General features: G+C 35.4%; 3 protein-coding genes across 3 annotated transcripts in view; 1 reads left to right on the top strand and 2 right to left on the bottom strand.

Moving 5' to 3' along the window:
- LOC119073697 overlaps window positions 1-4817 on the bottom strand; it is a 28654-nt gene extending 23837 nt beyond the window's left edge. Inside the window, exon 1 of the mRNA XM_037179297.1 lies at window positions 4402-4817. The gene's annotated coding sequence lies outside the window, so the exon portion shown is untranslated. The remainder of the gene's footprint in view (window positions 1-4401) is intronic.
- A 2895-nt stretch (window positions 4818-7712) lies between these two features.
- Window positions 7713-11170, top strand: LOC119073695 (CCAAT/enhancer-binding protein zeta). The gene is made up of 8 exons (XM_037179295.1): window positions 7713-8074; window positions 8132-8246; window positions 8306-8659; window positions 8723-9922; window positions 9983-10301; window positions 10366-10542; window positions 10626-10861; window positions 10930-11170. The coding sequence occupies exons 1-8, from the start codon at window positions 7829-7831 to the stop codon at window positions 11160-11162; spliced, it is 2880 nt and encodes a 959-aa protein (XP_037035190.1). The 5' UTR covers window positions 7713-7828; the 3' UTR covers window positions 11163-11170.
- A 32-nt stretch (window positions 11171-11202) lies between these two features.
- Window positions 11203-12485, bottom strand: LOC119073715 (iodotyrosine deiodinase 1-like). The gene is made up of 3 exons (XM_037179338.1): window positions 11986-12485; window positions 11700-11927; window positions 11203-11636 (listed from the first exon to the last, which is right to left on the bottom strand). Exons 1-3 carry the CDS (start codon window positions 12368-12370, stop codon window positions 11365-11367), a joined length of 885 nt encoding a protein of 294 aa, XP_037035233.1. The 5' UTR covers window positions 12371-12485; the 3' UTR covers window positions 11203-11364.
- Window positions 12486-18548: the final 6063 nt, after the last annotated feature.

The following is an 18548-nucleotide window of genomic DNA, read 5'->3' as shown; positions in this document are numbered from 1 at the left end:
ATGTAAAATCATTTTAAAGCACAATAATTAAATGTTTTTTGTGTGCATTTGAATCATTTTTTTTATTTGGATGATGTTTCCATTAGCGTCTGTATATAATTGTGTTACATTTCCAAATTAGAAATATCAAATATCATTAAACAGCAATTTTAGTAATGTTCTGACAAGAAAACTACATGCAAATAATATTTATGGCCGTTGCCTGAATGGCGGGGGAACACATGACTAAAGTGTGTTAATATAAATGAAAATATAAAAAAAAATTCATTGAAAAGTGATCGAAGAAGAGGGAAAAAAAGTCTTTTGAATAATGGTCATTGTTAAATCTAAAAATTGTGAGTAAATAAAATTAAGAGAAAAAAAACGAACTCAATATAGCAAACTTGTAGTACACAGAGCATCGCATTTTGTTTAATTTTAGAAATTTCTCATTACCTAGCTTATGAAGCATGAATGAAAATTCATTGTCGTGGGAATATAAATCATTATTGGAAGCGACCAATTTAATACATTTTTTGTGTAAGAGACCATTCGTTAAAGTAGAATCAGCAATGTGTACGCATTAAAGAAATAGACGGTAGATTAAGCTTTAAAAATTTGGTGTGTACATCAGATACAGACACCAATTGAATGAGCCATAAATTTGCATGTAGCTACATGAGCAATCGACGTGTCTTCAAAATTAATTGACGTACTAATCGTACGATGAGATGCAATACTTATAATTTAAAAAGACAGGGTTCTTGATGTCTATAATAATATCTACTAGAGCAAATTGGAGGCAACTTCAAGCTATACTTAAAAGATGCATCGAAACAACTGGACATTTTTCAAATCGGAATTAATCTGGTAGACATTGCACAGATTTCAGAGCTATTGAAAATTAAAATTCCTTAAACTAGGCCCTGGGTAGACAGTAAAATTCAGTACATGTCCCCACATTTCTACAATGAATAAGTAAAACTACCAACTTCCTTCACGAAAGTATGCTTCAAGTTGCAGTACTTAAGTGGATCGACTCCATTATTATTCATGTCATCGTAATATGCAGATGTACCACAGACACACTGCAAATTTTCAGTCCCCATTTCAAACTAATTTTCAATTGAATATGTGCAATGATTAGCATCTTTAATGCATGCGCTTCTTCAGCACATTAAAATAAGTCATATTTCTAATAACGCGGGCGTATTCAATGTTGGAAAATAAATGGAAAAGCGCTTATTGTTTGAGCACGCTCGACACCACTTTAATTATATCAAAATCAGTAGCATGGTGTATGTCATGCCAAGGAGTGGTGAAATTTTAGAAATGAAAATGAGGACAGAAATTGTTTTTATTTACCAAGAAGCACAGTCATGTTGTCATGATGTAAAGCAAAGAGTGTTATGTACACACAAATAGAACGGGGAATATTTCAAGGCGGCAAGAGTTAAATTGTTCTCAGCGGTCTATTTAATAAATAAATTTTAAGCGACTTCAATTTGTAAATGAACATCGTTTGTTTGGTAAACGTTCCCATCGTCGTTGAACGATAGAAGTCTAAGGAAGTTCATTCAATAAATCAATAACATTGAACAAAGTACCTTTGTTGGAAAGTATTGTCTGCTAAACTATTCTTCCTGCCCATCAATTACTGTTACATTCTTGCAGTAGGAAAACGTAACACAAATGAAAAATGAGTTTGTCGAATTATGACATAAAACTATTTACGACTGTGATTCATTCATTCGGTAACAGAAACATTAATCAATAAGCATTACAAATAGCAGAACTTTCATCTTATCAGATGTATACACAAAGGTAGATTTATACATCATCTTTGACTTGAAGATCGCGGGAACCAGAAATGATAGATACATATTTTGCAGTGAGTACACGAAATGTTCATTTTTCTCCTCTCGGTTAGTGAAAAATAACAACAACAAACATTGTACATAAAATGTATATATTTATATACCGGTACAAATATGATATAACCACCTAATACGTTTATGATGCTTAATGCAAACCAGTTTCTTAAAATTATATTCTTTTATTTAATATTTTTCTTTTTACATTGTAGCTGTTTATATGCTCTTCGTAGTATAGTACTGTTTAATGAAGTGTTCAATTATTGATGCGATAAGTTGAGAAAGAGTTTCGAGTGTCTGATTTTTAATTTATTACATATGCGCAGTTTTGAGATGAATGTGCTCGATTGTAAATGGAGTTTTCTATTATTATCCGGGCGATAATTATTTTTCAGTTAAACAACTTTTAATATGCAAGATTAATTAAGATTATGAAAGTGAATTAATTTATCGGATGTGTGAAAATGAAATAAATCAAAGAAGTGCCGCTCGTTCATTGAAAATATAAATATAAAAACGAATCGAAGTTGCTAACAGAAAAATGAGTACGCGCAAAGATGCACTCTATCGAACGGAATATTCCCAAATCGTTCCAATTGTCAGCAATTTGTGAGAGCACATGTGTACAGCCAGACGATAATATTATTGTTGGGATTACTTATGACAAGCTCAAAATTGGTTTTAATGTGTAATACAAACCTTTTAGAAATGGCTAGTCATATGTTATCGATTACAACGCGACGACGAAAATAAATAAGGGATGAACCTCGGCTATAGTTCTCTTATATAGCATAACGTTTGGTGAAATTAAAGAAGTCCAAGATTCGGTATGAACACTAACCGATATTTGGAACAAAAGAAGAAGCAGATTTAATCGTAATGTTGAGTACCAGTTACCGTTTATGAGAAGTTACATTTTAACTATACTAAACTGATTCTAAAAGTAGAAGAGGGCATGGAAATAAAATGCTGGTATCCTAAACACCAAGCATTTTTTTAAAAAAACGTTTTTGGTGGTCGGGAAATGGAGTCTTTGCTGAAAAATCCACAGAAAAATGTAAGAAGATGAAACTATTTCCATTCCTCTCTACACTCTTTAATGTTGGCTCAGAGGTAAGAGGCCATTCATAAAGTCACAATGACGCACCCAAGCTCCATAATTTGGGTCATAGGTGTACACAGAAGAATGACATATAAGACGCCCCCCGTATGCGATGAATTCTGTGTACGTAATATCTGAGTCTAAAGGCGGAGATATAATTAACGCCCAATATCTGCTCTGTAGTTCGTTAGAAATATCTCATTCAGTTAGGTTTGAGTCAGTTAGGCCAAAAAAGCCCGTTGAAGGTGTTGCGTTGGTATTTAATGTTTTCAGTTAGATTTCAACTAAGAAAAATCATTGACACCGTACCCTATCTAGACTTTCTCTACTTCAATGTCAAGTTGTTTGACTTTATCGTTTTGGGCTACTTTACTGTCATATGTATTACATGCTACATGCGTCGAAAACCGTACTTTTCATGTTTGAAGCATGTTTTTCGACGCCCTCAGCATGTAAAATCCATTACATAACTCGGGATAAAAGTGAAAAGTCTCGTTTTCGTGTGTTTATTGACCTCGGCTTCGCCTCGGATCAACAAAATTCACACGAAAACTCTACTTTTCATCTTTTTATCCCTAGTCATGTAAAATACTATTTCGCTATAGGCTGTGCAAGAGGAAGACGAAACATTCTCGTGCATACTTTTCATACTTCATAAGGATTGACTGGACAGATAAGAAGTTGGTGATTATGCCGAAAAATTTGATTCTTTCCCTGTGACTTTATTTGACAACTGTCACTCAAGCTCCTAGTTTTTTTAGCTTTTTAAATCACCTCCGTAGTCAGCAATCCCTAAGGCTTTACGAAAATCAACTGTCACTAAGATTGCTATTCAAGTTCTTAAATACTCAATAAGTCAAATGCATAAGTGTGAAGTAGTATGGAGTTATGTCTTCCTGTGATTCTCACTTATCTTCGAAATCTTAAACTCTCTGTAACACATTTTCACACGTCAGAAATGAAATGTAAAGTTTTTATAAACTCCAGACGTATCGCGATGTAACCCATTAAACTGCTCTTCCCTTTGTCCAGAGAATCGTACAATATTCTACAACACAAAATCTTTTACTTTATTCGTTTCAACATAAGTTTTGCTATATAAGACCACATTAATGGTTGTTTTTTAGTCTCACTGTGACCTCAATCATCTGCATATTTATTTGTCGTGAGTTGTTATCGTTGTTATTACTTCAGTATACCAATCTCTTTTCTATATTCTATGGTTGCCCTCGACTATAGAAAAAAGTGCATTCGCTTACATTCATGGATGCATTAATGAAGTGTCTATGTGCATAGTATATGTCTGTAAAATGATAACACTATCTTTAGACAGACAACGAGTCGCCATATCGGCTTATATATTTTCTACAAATTTAACTTTGTGCTCATTTCGTCCTAGTTCATTTAACTGAAATTAAAAAATGAACAAAATATGGTCAAGCTCACCTGCAAATTATATTTTCATTATTGACCTTCCCTTCTACGTATTAACACTCAGTCACAGCATCCACCTGCGAGCACAGTTCTTTTTCACCGTACCATCACTACGTTTTTTTCCTCTGTATGATTTCGAATGAGATCCAAAATAATAAAAATCAATACAGCAGCTGTGACGAAAGACACTATTTTCACATCACATCACTGGCATTGCAACATTACAATTGAAGATATATATCATGCACTTAAGCTTTTCGTTCTTTCAATTCAGATCCATCATTATTAATTCAAAAGTTAAAAATAAAAAACATTTCAATTTTCATTTAAAAAAAAACTTATAAGTCAGCACAGACAAAAACAACGTTAAAACACGCAAATGCATATGATGTACGTACTTCTCGTATCGGGTGAGAACTAAAAAAAAATTGTGAATTAAATTGACAGTAACAGCAAACGTATGTTTTTCGGAGATGATGACAGATGGCGTTTGTCAATGAAAAACTGTTGAATTAGTTCGAAGATTTACGGTGATAAGTGCGCCACAATTTAAATATTTCAAATTTAACAATGATAAAAATGAGTAAAGAAGGATGATCGAAGGTCATGGAATTTCGTCGATCATTGGATTACTTTAAGAGAAATATTGAAGAGGCCACAATTTTTTTCAGAACTTCTTTCTTTGCGCTCTACTTTCAGGTGATATAAATTTACTATGGTAAAATTTCCAAGGAATAGTTATTTGTGAACTTGGTTTGGACGATGTATTTAAGCTATTTTCGCGAGTTGTAGCCCGAACGAAGTGAGAGGGAAAAAATCGTGAGAAAAATTTAAAAAAGTGGCCTCGATTTTGGCCCCAAGACATGCAAATGACATAGGAGTGAAGTTAATTCACAAAAAAATAGAGCGCTGACATTAGTAATTTCATGACGAAATGTACTTAGGTGTTGGCATTTTTATTGACAACTGATTCAGAAGTTATTATCAAATCTTGTAAAAGTAGTACACTTAAAAAAATTGACTTTATATCACATTTTCGTTTTCAACAGATTCTACATAATTTCCAATGAAAGTAGATAAGTAGGTATGGCCAGTCCATACAAGTCGGAGCACATACGGATTTGCATGGCGCCACCTCAAACGAACTCATTTTTAGTGGAAATTTGCACTAGAAATGAGTTCGTTTGACGTGGCGCCATGTAAATCCGTATGTGCTCCGGCTAGAACAAATTTGAACGTTTGGCCATACCTATCTATTTACTTTCATTGATAATTTCTAGATCCACAGATTTGACAGTCTTGATATTGAATGGTTTTTTGGTTTGTTTCGTCGTTTGTTTCGACTGGGAAAAAATTCAAATATTTCATTCAATATAACAGCTGTCAGAGTCTGTGGGACTAGAAATATCAGATCCCACATAAAACAAAAATGTGATATTAACTAATTTTTGATAGCTGTACTTACTTCAAGAAAGAGAGGAATTTTAAAAAAAATGGAAAAATCTCTATAACATTTTATGATCTGAGTAAATTTAGACTGAGTTCAAGTCATGACATTGTAGTATATGAGTCTTTTTGCCTGATTCATTATCAATCTTGCGAAATTCGAAAAATAGAAATAAGATTTCTTATTACAGTCGAAAAAAGAAGAAACTGGCACTACAATCCAATCAATGTTATTTATCCCACATGCATTACCAACGTTACGATATTTACGTATTTAACTTGTTTATAACTTGTAAATCGCATGTGGATTAAATAACATCGTTTGGATTGTATTCGTTGAAAAAATTGTAATCTATTTTTCTTCGACAGTAATTATTTACATAGAAGTTTTTAAGATTTTCATTCACTCGAAGTCAAAGTCGAAAAGGTGATGGAAAATTTTTATTTTTCGAATCGGTGATGTCGATGAAAATTTGGGAAATTATAGGCGTGCGTGTGGTATTTAACAATTGGTGAATTTGTTGGAGAATTGAATATCACCAGCTGGATCTGCTAACACACACTTATTGTATGATAAACAATCAAAACACATTCTTAACAATGTGTTTACTTCATTCATACGTGTTATGTGCGCGTAGATGACGTTAACGTAGAAATGCACTGTGTGTAGGTTGTCTTTGAATTGTATACAATACAAAGTGTTTTTGTTTGTACACCAGCTGGTGATATTCAGCTGGTGCTCATTCTGCATATGAGAAACATTTAGCAATTGTAATTAAATTTTTAAATAACGTTTAATCTTCCAACCTGCGAAGATAAAGTAATATCCAACCTTTTTGCGTTGCAATAAAGTTGAAGAGAATCTGTTCGAAATGAAGTGTATTGCTCTCACCAAATCTAGGTCGTAATACGTGCATATGTTAATTCATAAATTTCACCCTTCGGGTCGGGTATGATACCAGTCAAACGTAAAAGTCCGTCAAGCTTCCTTTTTCAAGCAGTTACGATGGCTCTTAACATAAAGAATTGGTATTTATTATATCCTTGATCCATTTCGAAAAGAAATTGAAAACAAAAATTTAATATTTCCGATTTAACTAAGATTTAGGACGTACACACGCAACTGAGACAATTTGCAAACTTCTGATTTTTCACATTGAAAAGACCTGCTTAGACCTATTTTTAGAACAAGAGAACAAGAATTGAATTCCTAGAATTTGGTTAAAGTGAGAGTACTTTTTGATTTTGAATCGACAAAACCAACAAAGCTTCCGTTTCATTAGACAATCTGGAAAAGTAGCAAATTACGTGAACAAAAACCCAATGAAAGTAAATAGATAGGTATGGCCAAACGTTCAAATTTGTTCTAGCCGGAGCACATACGGATTTACATGGCGCCACGTCAAACGAACTCATTTCTAGTGCAAATTTCCACTAAAAATGAGTTCGTTTGAGGTGGCGCCATGCAAATCCGTATGTGCTCCGACTTGTATGGACTGGCCATACCTACTTATCTACTTTCATTGCAAAAACCAAATAGTAATATAACCTTTTCTTTCAGAACAACATTTTCCTACATTCTTGGAGGGATAACCTCGGTTGGCCTGTATAGTTATCGGTATAGGCGCTTCAACTTTTCTTAGTACTTCATTTTTTCTGCTCTATTTTCTGGTGAAAATGCTTCACTCTGGTAAAATGTCACAAAAAGATAGATCGCTGACATTACTAATTTCATGACGAAATGTACAGAAATATATTATATTTGAGCTTCAGTCTCAGCAATGAAAGTAAATGGATCTACTTATCTACTTTCATTGAGTCTCAGAACAGCATTCTGTATGAGAATTAAAACCAAGGTAAATAGGACATGGACAACCCTTCTACCTGTCATTGCTGTATCTTCAAACGCACTAATATTTTGACATTGACAGCCGTCTGTATAACCTCAACATTTAGACACATGGTGTTTTGTTTATACATTTTGTAAGCGAAAATGAATCAAAATATCGTGAAGCAAAAGCGAAATAATTCGCAAAAATCGTCGAACACTAACCATAAAGTGTTTGGCAATAGCAAAGTGAAAATTAGCTCCAACAACGTCACGCCGACGAATTCAAAAATCATTTTTGATGACGATGGAAACCAACAGAAGTCCATCAAAAAAAAAGGCACGAAGAGGCAACATTCTTCATTCTCAGCAAACCAAACCGATGATGTTACCAGCCGATGGTACGAAGAAGTAAGTACTGGTGATGATGTACGATAAACAACATTCGTAATTGATTTATCTTCTCAGTATGCTGCGTACAACACCAATGAGGAACTACTTGAAATGAAGGAGCAAGAGGTGAATGAGCTGGCGAGCACGTGTAAAACATGTTTTGAGAACGAGCTGGCAAAAGCACAGAGCAGTAAATATTTGGTTTTGTCAACAATGACCATCGGACGTTAATCAAACTTTCTTTGATAGAAAACCCTACCGACTCTAAATGGTTGGAAATTGCCTTGCACAAGGGAACGTCGAAAGATCGAGCCAATGCTGGTGCATTGCTAGTACAGACCAATCCATTGGCAAATTTGTCGTCGCTGGAGAAATTAATTGGTCTGACGAAAATTTCGAACAAAACGAGTTCCGAAGCGACTGGAATTATTACGGAATTGTTCATTAGCGCCCTACTCAGTCCCGATCGCAAACTTTTGTCAATACCACTACGGGGTGCCGATTGGAAAGAGCTAAAGAAGAACAGCAATATTGAGAAAGGTGTTAAGGATCGCATATTGGCAGCCTGGCATTTCGAAGGCGAACTGAAAGAACAATATTATGGTACGTTGAACAGTCTGCAAGTGAAACGAACTGTGTGGAAATAGCAAAATTATTTTCTTTCAGAATTCCTGAGGAACATGCAGGCGGCTATACAAGGCAACCAGGACAACAGCAAAAACCATGCTATTGTTTGTACGGCGAAATTGCTTTGTTATTCTCCAGAAAAAGAGCAAATGTTGCTCTCGATGCTGGTGAACAAACTGGGTGATCCATCAAACGTAGTAGCTTCAAAAGCACTCCATCATCTGACAGAAGTTGCGTATAAACATCCTGCCATGTGTGAAGTAATAGCAAAGGAAACGGAAAAATTGTTGTTCCGCAACAACATCACCGAACACGCTCAACATTTTGCATTGTGCTTCCTCGCCCAAATCGCTCCCAGAGGGAACGTCCAACTGTGTACGAAGCTGGTGGATATTTGTTTTTCATTTTTCAAAGTTATGGTGCAGAAAGGAGCTGTTAACAGTAGAACAATGCACGCAATTTTGCGTTGTCTGAAACGTGCCATAGTTGACGCGACTACGGAAGGTTCCGATGGTTCCATTTTAACGAAAGACATCCAAGATACCATGTACCGATTGATTCATTTGGCCGACATTCATATAGCCCTTCAGACGTTCGCGTTACTTCTGCAAATCATGGCTGTCAAGTCCGGAAAGTACGATCGTTATTACAATGCGCTGTACAAGAAAATGCTGGACATAAATTTGGTTAACGTTGGTCCCAAAGCAGCTGCACAGTTCCTGCATATTTTCCATCGGTCAACATATATGGATGCTAATGTGCCGAGAGCGCAGGCCTTTATCAAACGTTTGTTACAAGTGGCAATGTATTTCCCTACGCAAATTTCTTGCGGATGCCTAATTGTCGTTGATAAGTTGCTGAAGTCAAGACCAGAATTATCGAAGACTGTTGAAGCAACCAAAGAGACCGGTGGAGAAACGACGTGGCCAAAGGCGAACGAGGAATCCGATGATGAAGAGCATTATAAGGATGCTGACGCAGATGAATCAGATGAAAACACTGAGGCAGATGCAGAGAAAATGGATCAGGAAAAAAGTGAGTCGTCATGGCACCACGCAAAGAATCTGGCGAAAAATGAAATTGCTGAAAAAGTCACTCAAATTGTTCCAAGCAAATACAATCCTTATCAACGAACCCCTGCATTCGCCGGAGCTGAATTTGTTCTGAAAACGGAGCTACTGAAACTTGCCGACTACTTCCATCCATCGTTGAAAGTCTTTGCTAAGAATCTTATCGATGGTAAGTCGAATTTCTGAACTGGCCACGAGTTCACTGTTGACAGCCACACTCTTATTTCAGAAAAGCCAATTAGTTTCTACGGCGATCCACTCCGAGACTTTTGTCTCACTCAATTCCTCGACCGGTTCGCATTTCGTAATCCGAAGAAACCGTCTGAAGACGTTAAATCGCAATCAATGGTTCATCTTGTGCATAATAAAAATTACACAGCCAGCGGCGGTCGTGGCTTACCAGTGAAAGAACTGACGACATCAAATTGCAGCGAAGATGAGAAGTTCATTCTGGAATATTTACAACAGAAACGAGAAAAACGGGCTGCATTCGCAACTGACGCTGAAGATGATGATGTGGATTCGGTGAACGACGACGAGTTTGATGCGTAAGTTTGCATTGTTGTTTTTTGATGCGGGAGGAGGAATTGTCACTTTTGACTTTCATTACAGGTATTTAGATGGACTCGGTGGAAAAGATGATGACTTGGATTTCATGAATGATTTGGGTAACGAATTAAAAGACGACGCAGAGAATAAGAAAGACAAGAAAAAGAAGCAAAAAGTTGACGAGGATAAAGAGGAGGAAAATGATGGTGACTGGGATGATGAGGATGTCGATGATGCGGGGTAAGTTGTGGAACTTACAACGTCCTGCAACCAACCGACTGACCTGGAATAATTTTTCTTTTCATTTAAAATATTTAAAATAGTGACGGAGCAAGCGATATCGAGAATGATGGCACTATTGATGAAGAGAACGATTCCGATGACGATGGTTCAATATCATTGGCTGACGATAGCGACGACGATGCATCCGTTTTCGATGGTGACGAAGACGATGATGAAAACATTTTCGAAGAATCAGATCCGGAAGATGAACCCAAGTCCAAAAAGCTGAAAGGAATGAGTGGCAAGGACTTCCAGAAAACATTGAAAAATACCGACAGTAAGTGAAATAGTGGTTTGGACTGTTACATTTACACACTTCTCTAACTTATCTCTTTGTTTCTGCAGATATGAACTCACTTTTCGCTGCTGCCGAAGATTTTGCTGAAATGTTGGAGGACACGGGCAAATCGAAAACGCATGGTACGCTAGGAGATATCTTCAATAAAGATAAATCGTCGGAGAAACAGCTCAACTGGGAGCAGAAACGATTCAAGTCAAACAATTATTCATCCAAAAAGCAAACCAATCGGACATTTGGTGGAAATAAGAAGAAATTTGGAAATAAAAAGAAATTTTAATCTGAGAATTTGTCACTGCGCTTTATTGAAACGTTGGGGATGGTAAGTGGACGCGATTAAACTTGTCTCTACCTTTCTTTTAAGCATTGTCAATTGTTTGATGGAAAATCTTTTACTTCATTTGTTTAAACATTTACTGTTTTCATCACTTTTTTGTCATCGTCGTTGACAACAGATTGACTACTATCCGTTCACGAGAAGGTTAATATTTTACTAAAATCTCCTCAAGTGGTTTACGTTTCAAATTCGGCACTTTACAGTCATCAGCTGCGTATCCAACTGGTAATAGAACCAATAACTTCTCGTTCGATGGTCGGTTAAGTAGTTGACGAAGTGCTGGCCCACTGTTCAGCGGGGTCGAAATTAGTGAATTTAAGCCAGCACACTGTAAGGCAGATAGAAGGATACCAGTAGCAATCGAGATGGAAATTTCATTGTAGTAGTGTTGCTGCTTTTGACCATCCGTTCGAACGCCTACGTAATAGAAAAGTCATTGTAATTTGGCTGGCATTACGAAATTGTTAGTTTTGAACGTACCGTACACTTTCTTGAACACTAAGATTAGATACGGTGCATCGGTTAGATATTCTTTGACATGATTCGTCTTCAGTGGCCTCAAATCGGTTGTCCATTTTCGTGACATCCGTTTCGTATAATTTTCCAATTCTTCTTCTTCAATAATGTTGCGAATTTGCTGTTTCAATGTCTGATCCTGGACTACGCAAAACGTCCATGGTTCTGTATGCGCACCACTCGGACCGGTACCTAAACAACTGTTGTTTATACACGCTTCAGGTGTTGATAACCATTTCAATTATCTAACCTGCTGCATGGATACACTTTTCGATGACAGAAATATCAACTTTTCTCGTACTGTACTTGCGGACACTACGACGATCATTAGCAATTTCATAAAATCTAGCCGCACCACCGTCTAATGTAACCTTTGCCCCAGGAAATGGTATGTGCTCGTCTTCTTTCAGGAACGGCGCATACTCTTCATAATTAACGGCATTCTCCTCTTGATACTCGCCAATGTATTCGGATTCGGCCAGAGAACTTACATTGTCGTTGGATGGGGTAGCGTTTTTCTGTTCGCTGCCTTTTCGATTTTCTTTCACATAGATGTAAGTCGCAATCAGCAGTACTACTGGAGCTATAAACATCCAATTTTCGAGAATTACCGACCGTTCGTTTAGATACGACATTATCGGTTGAAAGTGTGCTGGCAACTATCTTTCATTAGAGACTTTTGATGGTGATAATTTTATGAACAACAGCAACGGCGTTACGCTCGGATGGTAATTGTTAATTTGAATCAACATTCGTAAGTCTAATCATTTCAAAATCGGCTAATCATCTGTTAGGGACTGCAAGAACAAAAGTTGTGATGACCTATGGTCAATGTGGTTTTATGTAGTAAAATGAATGTTGAAACAAATGACTCAAAAGTGTTTGTATCAAATCCTAGACGATACTTTGAACAACCGAAGTAATAGATTTACTCAATATACCGCAGTACGTTTGCAGTTTCAAAACGGGTAACATTGTGGACGCGTGTTATGTAAAGCAGTCTATCGATAAGCTTTCGAACTTAAATAAGTTCGTGCGGGTCTGTGAAAGAGATTAAGAAATGTGTTAAACGAATAAAAACGAGACCTAATCTTTTTGAAACTTTCAAGGTTGTTCATGCGTAAATCTAACTTTATTTATACAAATCCATGTAAAGAAGTTTCAGTAACGAGAGCAGAAATAAGTCCAACAAATAGTAAAGTCAAACGATAATAAAAACAAACATCGTAGAAGTCATCTTACGATTGTAAATTATCGCACAAGTCCAATTTTTAATTATGGAAAAATCTGCGAAGATAGGTGTCGTTCAGTGGCACAATGAGACAAATTGCTGTGCAATTTTACTGCTTTCGATATTTATTTCATTAAAAAAACGGATGGCTAAGAGTTAATAACTTCAGTTTGGCTGAGAAAATTGTATCTAACGAATGAAATATTGAAAAATGTTCAAGTGACAGTTTGCAAATGAACGTCCTCATCTGCAGGATGATGAAAAAGTAACTTAATGAATGCTACGCGAAAGCTTCCAATAAGTTCCAGTTTTGTATTTCTGTATGAACACGTCTTATTTACACCAATTCCCTATTCGATTTACATTTGACTCGGACGATTTGTGAATGATCTCTGCAATTATCTCCTCATTATGTTATAATAGTAACAGCAACAGTTGTTGGTCTTGATAACTGGTTTTCCTAACAAAAAATACTTAGCAAAACTCGACTTTGATTATGTGCAATAAGTGAAGTAGTATGGTTGGATAAGACCTCTATGGATGAGACTCACGTTATAAAATAACTGAAGACTGTATGTATTTCTGACAGTTGCAATTATCTTTAATCAATTTTCATTTGAATCATTTGACTTTATTCTGTTCGTGTACCTTTATTAATTTCGACACTCCAACAGAGCGCAACTCTATTTATTTTCATGCTTTGGGGCCAATGAAGGTTGTCCGATGACTTGGCCTTTTTGCATGAAAAGTTGTGTACGTTGTGTGCGAGTTGTATCCCGATCGAAGGAAGTTTTGTGAGACAAACTATTTATTTGAATTTGTCCAGTTTCAGTACTCTATTTAGAGTACCACTTATGCTTGAAATGCATCGGAACAAAGTGTTATTGCTGTAAACACCTCAGTTACATCTTTTCAACCTTGTTTCGTTTTTAGATTCATGAGATTCTTTTCGTTTTTATTTAACGAAAAAGTTTTCAAAACAATTTTTGAAATTATCTAATTCTTACATTGTAGTCTTAACCTTTTAGAAACCTCTTATCGACAACAGCGATACTAATAAGTTCTATGGTTAATGTGCTGATATGCAGTGAACGCACATTTTAGGAGGGTATTACCGGATCATAAAAATAGGACAGCATAAAAGCTTATGTTAATGCTCACGGTGGTGTCGGCGTAAAGTTTAGCAACACAATGTTTATTTGGAAATTCTGGAATATGACCATATCCTCCTTACATACCATCAAAGTAGAAGCTACACGGAAATGGTTGTAATAAGAGTATTATCCCATTTATACACTGCCATGTCATACATTATAGATGGTTAAATTCGAAATCGAAATCTCGATCGAAATACAGACACATAATGAAAAAACTGAAAGTTTTCAATTAATGATTTTATACTGAAATTAACTTTTAAATTCAAACAACAATTTTATTCTAAGACCAACAATCTTCATTCCACACAGTGTCATAGTTTAACTGTTTCATAAGCTAACTCACAAAAATGACGTAAAGTAGATCTTTGTTAACTGAAGCAATCCCGAGCCGTTAGTTAGGGACTGTCCAGAGGAACAGTAGTATGGTGGTTTTCGTGTACCTCATTGAGTTACATAATATTTTTGTTAAATAAATCTGTGCTTTGCGAGCAAAAAATTAGAAAAAGTGCAGGTCAAGAGTTGATGATAAAAATAATCTTTAGACTACATAATTGCATTGCACATTTTCGGACAACAGTCAGTTTCTGAAATCTGTGCAGTGTGGAACTATAGGTCTAACTCTAAAATGAGTTTTCTGTTACATGGACTAATTTTAATCGCCATAACGCTCCAGTTAGCAACAGCAGAGGATTTAAGTGAAATAGAAGGCGCTACAACGTCGATAAGCATTGACAACGACAACAATACGACATGTCTTACTCAGCTTCAACTCGTACTATTGGAAGAGGCTTCAATCAAAGTAGCACTAACTGAAATTGAAGAAGACAACTTGGATTATCTAAGGGACTTTTTGAAGAATTTAAATACACGCGAAGGACAAATAATGGAAAAAATCATCAAGCAAAGTGTAGAGAAAAATTTCATTGAAGCATCCCGATATTATGGTCCTGATGAATTAAGCAGTTGCTTCGAAAGTGGTTTCTTGAAACTGTTAAAGTTCGTGAATCAATCATCCAATGCCAGTTGGAAACTGACAGGATATCAAACATTGTTTAATGAAATTACATTAAATTCAACAACCAGTCAGAAAACATCACTGTTTTTAAGTCTACAACATTACATTAGTCAAGACGAATTAATCAATACGGACGCAGGCTTTAAAGCGTTGCTGAATAACACAGAACGGATTATAGATGATCTGATTCAATCTTCACAAAAGCTCAATTTCAAGTATACAAGTTATAGTTGTAGACCAATAATTCATTTTGAGTATTTGATTCAACGGATCTGTTCAACGTACCCAAATAAAATAGCGCAACTGTGGCAAAACATCATATTGTATGAATATTCCTTGGAAAGACTTCTTCAGTTTGTAACGGTATTAGAGAATAACAATCGAATGAATTATACTTCAGTGGCTATATCGGCAATAAATGGTGAATTAAATGAATTAGATTATTATATGTACAACAATAGGTTACCATACAATACGACGTGCTACCTACACCGTCAATTACATGCGAAATTAAAAACTCTTCCAAAGAATGGCACTTTAAGGAAACTGTTGGGTCAGAAAGAATTTTACATTAAAAATGTGAACGATCAGCAATATTTGGATATAGCAGAAAGACGAATTTTCATGAGTTCAAGCCGGAATTCAATTTGGACAGTCCACATTTCACAGTATCCAGAGAAGGTAGAGATCTATGACAAAGATCGCAAGAAAATTGGAATGAAAAGATGTGATATCCATGAGGAGTGGTATCTAACGGGATCTGATGGATCTGACGTAACATGGATTATTGAAATTGTTGAGGCTGATAAATTCCGATTTAAAAGTTCCGCAAGTGGAAAATACTTACGTGTTGGAAGTGGAAATAAGGTTACGACTTCGAACTTGGATGAAAATGAACTTAGTAAATTTGAATGGATTCTAGAAATCATTGAAATTACAGATTTCTTCGACAAAGAGTACGAGTGCAAAGAAGATTCTCGCAACATTTATTAACATTCATTGGAATCCATAATTTTCTCGGCATTAGTGTTGCTCATAAACTTAATTGCGGCCCAAACGTCCAATATCAGTTAATGAAAAGCATTTTTATTTCATGTATGAATTTCAACTATCGTCTAAGATGTGAATTGATAAACTTTTGATTATTGTTTTTACGAAATAAAATTAACTGTACTGTTAGAAAGAAGAACAGTTTTATTCTCTTAACTCCTTTTTATTTAAGATGAAACAGATAGGATTTGAAGCGAATCTAAGTCACTGTCTCCGAAACATTATTAAATATTCGTAATTACTAGGCTAGCATTTATTCGACGTGATTAGCAATGTAATCGACCAATGGCACAACACTATATTTTCTGGAAAACATACTAATTGTAGGGGTGGCGTTATCTAATATGCAGCCGTTGAAGTCATTTATATGTGGACCAGTGCAACTCAGATTCTTCGGTCTACAGCTCAATCGTCCAAGACACATCCGTAAATAACTACTTCACACCTAAGGCAAAGGCAGTACATAGCTTGATAGGAAAAGTAAAATTAATTAAAAAAGAAACGAAAATCAAACAGAACTAAAAGAGAAGACAAGAAAACATCAATTTTAACGAAGAAGGACAAAGAAAATCGGTAAGAATTACACGGTTGATTTGAAACGATATTAAATAGGGACCGACCACCAATAATTTTTTTCCATATTTATTATGAGTGATGAACAAGAACACAGGAAAAAATTAACACAATACCCTGGGCCATTTCTGAGAACCAGTGGATGCGACTACCGCAAGCAATCAGGTACAGCCTGAGCAGATATTTAAATTGGGATTGGTAAAGGGAACAATTCTAAGATATACCGCGTAATATATCCTTGACAAAGTGACCGAGCCAGACAGTTAAGATTGATTCTAGACGCAGCTAATAAGCTCTTTCGAATAGCGACAAAATTTTTTTGAAAGTGGTCTTTTATGGTACATTTTCAGAGAAGTTACTTTTTCCGCTACCCTTTTTCCGGTGAAATTTGGACACTTCTGGACCTTTCTGGCAGCTTTATTTTAAACCGATTTTTTTGCTAATATTGTAGCCTGAAGACTAAGCTCTACAACTATAACAAACATGCAATTTTTGATCCGCATCAAGTACCGTTGATGATTCAGTTTTTCAATCGAAGTCTCTCTACTCGCAAATCTGGAGCAATCAAAAACGAAATTATAAAATTTGTCCATCAGTCATTATAAATATGAAAAAAAATTATTGGTGGTCGGCGGTCCCTATTTAACCTCGTTTCAAACAAACCGTGGATAATAAGATGGGTGATCGTTTAGGGATGAAGGCGAAAGTCACGGCCAGAGTATGATTATAGGCTCCAACAAAAACTTTTTTTTAAACATTTATAAGTCCAACGCCGCTTTTTCTCAGTCGAAGTGGGCTTAGTCTATGTTAGCCATGAGGAAAGTCCTGCACTGGTAAAAGGTGTAAAGGTGAAGTCACAAAACAATGATTTTAATTATGTTAATTAACTTGCAAAAACTTATCTTCTCTGGATTCTCAAGAATTTAAGGCAATGAGACTTAAGATAGGATAATTGTCTATCAATTTGATGATTTTTATGGAAGGCACAAACTCATTGTATTTCGATTGTGTCACCTACTACTCTTTTGAGGTTTTTGTAGGATATGCATTGATTGAAGCATGTGTAGGATAATAAAACAACTGAAGACTGTATTTTTGGCAGTTCCAATTAACTTTAATCAATTTTCATTTGAGTCGGTTACAACAAGATTTACTTCATTAAAAATACGCTTAAAAATTGGAAACATTTGAATCTTAATCAACATTTAAGAGATGTTAAAAATTTGTTCTGTTCCTACCTAAATATAATTCGAAAATAAATTCAACGCTCTATTTATATATGAAGAGTTATACACTTGGTTGCCGCAAAGTTATTTTAAATAAATTTTTAGGCTGCAGTAAAACTATGGCAAGCGAAGAATAGTTTAATTATTAAAAACAAACTTAGTTAATTCTCTTTAACCTAGTGGCATTGTTTAGTTTTTAGATTCATGCGATTTTTTCTTTTTTATTCAACGAAACTGTTTTCACAATAATTTTTGAAATTATCTAATATTTACATTACATTGTTAACCTTTTAGAAACGGCTAGTCGTTGTAGCGTTATAATAATAAGCGATAATACCTGCTTAGTGTATCTTTCTTACGCTCAACGTTTCTATAAGGTTAAATTAGAACAGAAATCGAAGTACAAATACAGCAAGCAATAACTGAAGTTATAAATGAGAAATTGAATCTGTTACGTTCTTAGGTCTCTTAAAAAAACAAAAAAGAAGTTATAAAATACAATTCTACACACGGACAAAAATATTTTACGAATTTTTTATGCAAAATGACTTGTAATTTATC

This window comes from Bradysia coprophila, unplaced genomic scaffold (genome assembly GCF_014529535.1).
Source record: "Bradysia coprophila strain Holo2 unplaced genomic scaffold, BU_Bcop_v1 contig_138, whole genome shotgun sequence".
NCBI lineage: Eukaryota > Metazoa > Arthropoda > Insecta > Diptera > Sciaridae > Bradysia > Bradysia coprophila.
This window is presented reverse-complemented; position numbering and strand designations above follow the sequence as displayed.